At 37.2% G+C, this 3,848-nt stretch overlaps 1 protein-coding gene across 1 annotated transcript; it reads right to left on the bottom strand.

The window, feature by feature from the left end:
• Nucleotides 1–245: 245 nt before the first annotated feature.
• LOC122057588 (adenosine kinase 2-like) lies at nt 246–3,245 on the bottom strand (the record flags this gene model as incomplete). The annotated part of the gene is given in 6 exon segments (XM_042619740.1): nt 246–317; nt 444–545; nt 637–668; nt 1,045–1,091; nt 1,628–1,681; nt 2,937–3,245. Coding segments are annotated over 6 exon segments (390 nt in total), but the record flags the coding sequence as incomplete, so codon positions are not given.
• Nucleotides 3,246–3,848: the final 603 nt, after the last annotated feature.

Raw genomic sequence — 3,848 nt, 5'->3', positions numbered from 1 at the left:
ATAAGGTTAGAGTTGACCATATACAATCCACTTCAGAGGAAACTTGTCTAAAACTATAGGCTAATCAGTGGCTTTAAGACCTCAATCAAGGGAACAAAGAAATCAGGCCAAGATCTTGGACATTTATTCGTAAAAGCAGACAGATGACAGCCAAACAATCAGGCATTCTCTTAAAGATAATGCTTGAAAATATAGGAGCATGTTCCACCAAATAAGAATATAGGAGCATGTATGTGATGCAGAACTGACCTTTCGCCACCAACTACACAAACAGCGCATGTACCTGTTGGTGCAGACTCATCTTCATAATAATGAACCTGAAAATCAGAAAAAAATAAGATATCCTCCACAGAAAGGAAGGGCTGAAAAAAAAAAAAAAAAAAAAAAAAAAAAAAAAAAAAAAAAAAAAAAAGTGATAAAAGATGGAATAAACATGACCCTACATTAACACCAGCAAGTTTTGCATTATTCTTCATCTCTTCCCCAAACTTGTCCTTGCCAATGCAACCCATATAGCTAGTTGCCCCAGGAATTTGAAGCATCCACTGCAAGAAAAACAAGAAAAGTCTCACCTTATAGGACTATAGATATATGACAACTAGAACAATAACAACCTGAAAAGGATTCCAAATATACCTGGGCAACCCTGATTGAATTTTGTGTTGCACCTAAACAAACCAAAACAACATAAAAACAATGTAATTAACGCCTAGGAAAAGATTAGTTTATTGGGTTGATCAGGAAAGATCTTGTTGTCATAACAACCAATCACTAGTCGATCAACTTATCCCCAAATGCAGTTTCACGTTTTACTTTGAGAAATAGCTTTTATATTATCCTAGTTTTCGCTTCTTAAGGGAATGAAAAAAGTAATCTTGATCTTCCCAGACCCTTAAAGTTGAATAATCCTCTAATGTAAGTCATGCATACACATGTGTGCACATGTCACCTAGCTTCCCAGACTTTAATGCACAAAAGCAAAAACCAACCAGTATGCAGTTATACAAATTCCAAGGAACAACATCATTGTGATTCTAACATTACCTCCAGCAATATACTCCACATTGAACTTGGAAGACAATTCATCATACCTGAGAGTATTGAGCCGACAATTTTAGTTCAAAATAATGCAGCATGTCAACTAATCATAGAAATAGCTGAAAATCCAACTTGGAGTTATTCAAAGTACACTGAAATAATTCACTGACAACTAATAAATGAATTCAAATGAGTTGGGATAACTTCTAACTAACTGAAGTTGTCTCCGCAAATGCTAACTTCACCCCGCATTATTATGCATCCAAACATTTCAGACCATACTGGCTTGAGGGCAATTTCGCATCGATATAACAGTCTAATAAGTCTTACAATGTCACCCCTCGGGTAAAAAAGAAGAAAAAATGCTAGTTGATGCAGCACTAAGGCATCAACACTGAAAGAAGATCAAGATCCACAAATAAACTAAAATTTACACCATGAACACTGAAATTAACAGGTTGAACTTTCCATCAGACAACCCACAACTTGTTTCATATTCTTATTGAAGATGAGAAGGAAGGAAGTTTTAAACCAATTAGATTAAGAATGATATATCTAAGCAATAAGATATTAGAAATTTAACACATACATTGGTAGGTGCTTGTCCTCTGCAAGAATAGCATCGTTCAACTTGACACCATATCTGCCAACAAACCAGGGCAAACAAACATTAAATGAAACATGATATTTCCCAATGACGACATCTGTATAATGATAAAATAAGAATAAGGCACTAAGCTTTGGAACATAAATCAACACCAGCCCATCAATTTAAAGCCCAGATAATGGAAGTTTACAGAGTAGAACCGTGGCTGAGAATATGCAATAATGAAGTATGAAATATTGTGGATAATTAACTTTTAATCCCCAACTAGCAAATATTGGCAAACAGGCAGTTGTTGGTGTGGTTTATAGCCACAACATTCAAGCAGATCTGTGGAAATTTTTAATCAAACAAGCAACTCTGCCACAACTCTTTCTTTAATTTGGTGGGGGTGGAAGGGGGAGATGGGATGACAACTTCTGGCACCGCAAAACTTCCAACAACAGAATAACCTACTAGCATATGCACATAATGGAATAAATAAATTGTTTTCCCTTTAGAAAATTAAACAACAACTTAGAAGGCAGTAGACGAAACTCAATGAAGAAATCTCCGTGTATATAATTATACACCATACAAGTTAAATCATGAGCCGTGACCAGACTGATGCACACCAAGATAACTTACATACGAAAAATTACAGAACCAAAAGACATGCACAAAAGGAGACATTAGAGAATAGAGATAGTAGACGAAAACCAATAAAGAAAATATCAACAAACCAGATCTCCATTACATTTGAAAAAATAAGCACTTCGAATTGTACATCTATTCATAATCCTAACTAAATGATTAAATCCTGACAATCCTACTCCCTGCACGTTCAGATTACTGTCATATGGCTTCATGAACAAGGATATAAATTAAACATGCAGTAACAGAGACATAAATCATACAAGTACATCAATTACGAACATCCATAACAGTTCGACAAAGAAGAGTCACCTCTCTATTAGTCAGGATCTCAACGAGACAAGGTTTACATAACCAGATAGTCATAGAGTAAAACGAACCGAAAGGAGTGAAACATTCAAATTTGCAGAAAAGGTAAGAACAGATCCGGTATATAAACATTTAAGATCTGCGAATCTGGCCCCAGAAAATTGGAAAAAATAAAGTCACATCTTCCCAGATACATCAATATCTCTCATGACACAAATATCACAAACAGTTCATGAATTCAATCTCAGGAGCGCAAATTGCATATAAAAAGCCAAGACCTAGACTGAAACGAATTCGCAAATCTTATTAAAAACATAAATCAAGTGAAAGTATAAGAGATCGAATTACTTACTTCTCCAGGAATGGCTCATCAACGACGGCTGAAATGTCAAGGAGAGGATTCCCCATCCCCAAAAGAACTCGCTCGTACGCCATTACAAATGGAATGAGATCTCAGAAAGTAATCCGAGAGAGAAGGAAAAGGAAAACGATGAGCAAGATAATTGATGATAATAATGTGGAGAAAGTATTATGTCTGCCGCATCTAGGTGGGGGAGTACACCTTTCTGATTATCAGTATTTATAGACGAAGTCGAGAAAGTTGGTGAAGGACGAAGGAGAGGAGGAGAGCTGTTTTAGTCATAAACCTACCCACTCGCGTGCTGGCAAAAGTTTTGATCGTTTGTGTATTTGACGAAAATGTCCCGATACCGATTCTGCTCGTACAAAGCCACTTCCCCAATTCTAACTAACGGAGTCTGGATCCTCTTCCCATGTGGGGTTGCCTCCCCAAATAGGGATGTGCGGAACGCGAATGAAATTGAATCTTCACCCATCTGATCTCCAATGGAGATTCACTTCATTGGCCCGCAGCATGTGGGAAGGCAACACATTTGGGTAGAGAATCTGAACTCCTAACGGCACAACTAGGTTGAGAGGGAGTGAATTTCGGATCGTTGGTTGGTCAGAGTGGGACCACATGACTATGGTTGTTGAAGAGAGAGGGAAGAAACGAAAAAGTTGTCACCACTGATTGTGATGACTGATGAGATGGGCAAGAATGGTTCCTAGGTATTGGTAACAGTATCTGATTGTTGTATTGGATGTTTAGTATCGTATCGGTTATATCAGTCGGTTCAAATCGATATTGAAACAATTTTCTTTTTTCAATCAAAATTAGGTCACAAGGAGAGTTGGACTCATGACATGTTAATTTGAATCGGGATCCTGTTCAACGCATCAAGTGTCCAACGCGCATCAGATG

This window comes from Macadamia integrifolia, chromosome 12 (genome assembly GCF_013358625.1).
Source record: "Macadamia integrifolia cultivar HAES 741 chromosome 12, SCU_Mint_v3, whole genome shotgun sequence".
In the NCBI taxonomy this organism is placed as follows: Eukaryota; Viridiplantae; Streptophyta; class Magnoliopsida; order Proteales; family Proteaceae; genus Macadamia; species Macadamia integrifolia.
Note: the sequence above shows the minus strand (reverse complement) of the source record. Positions and strands in the feature narration are given on the sequence as shown.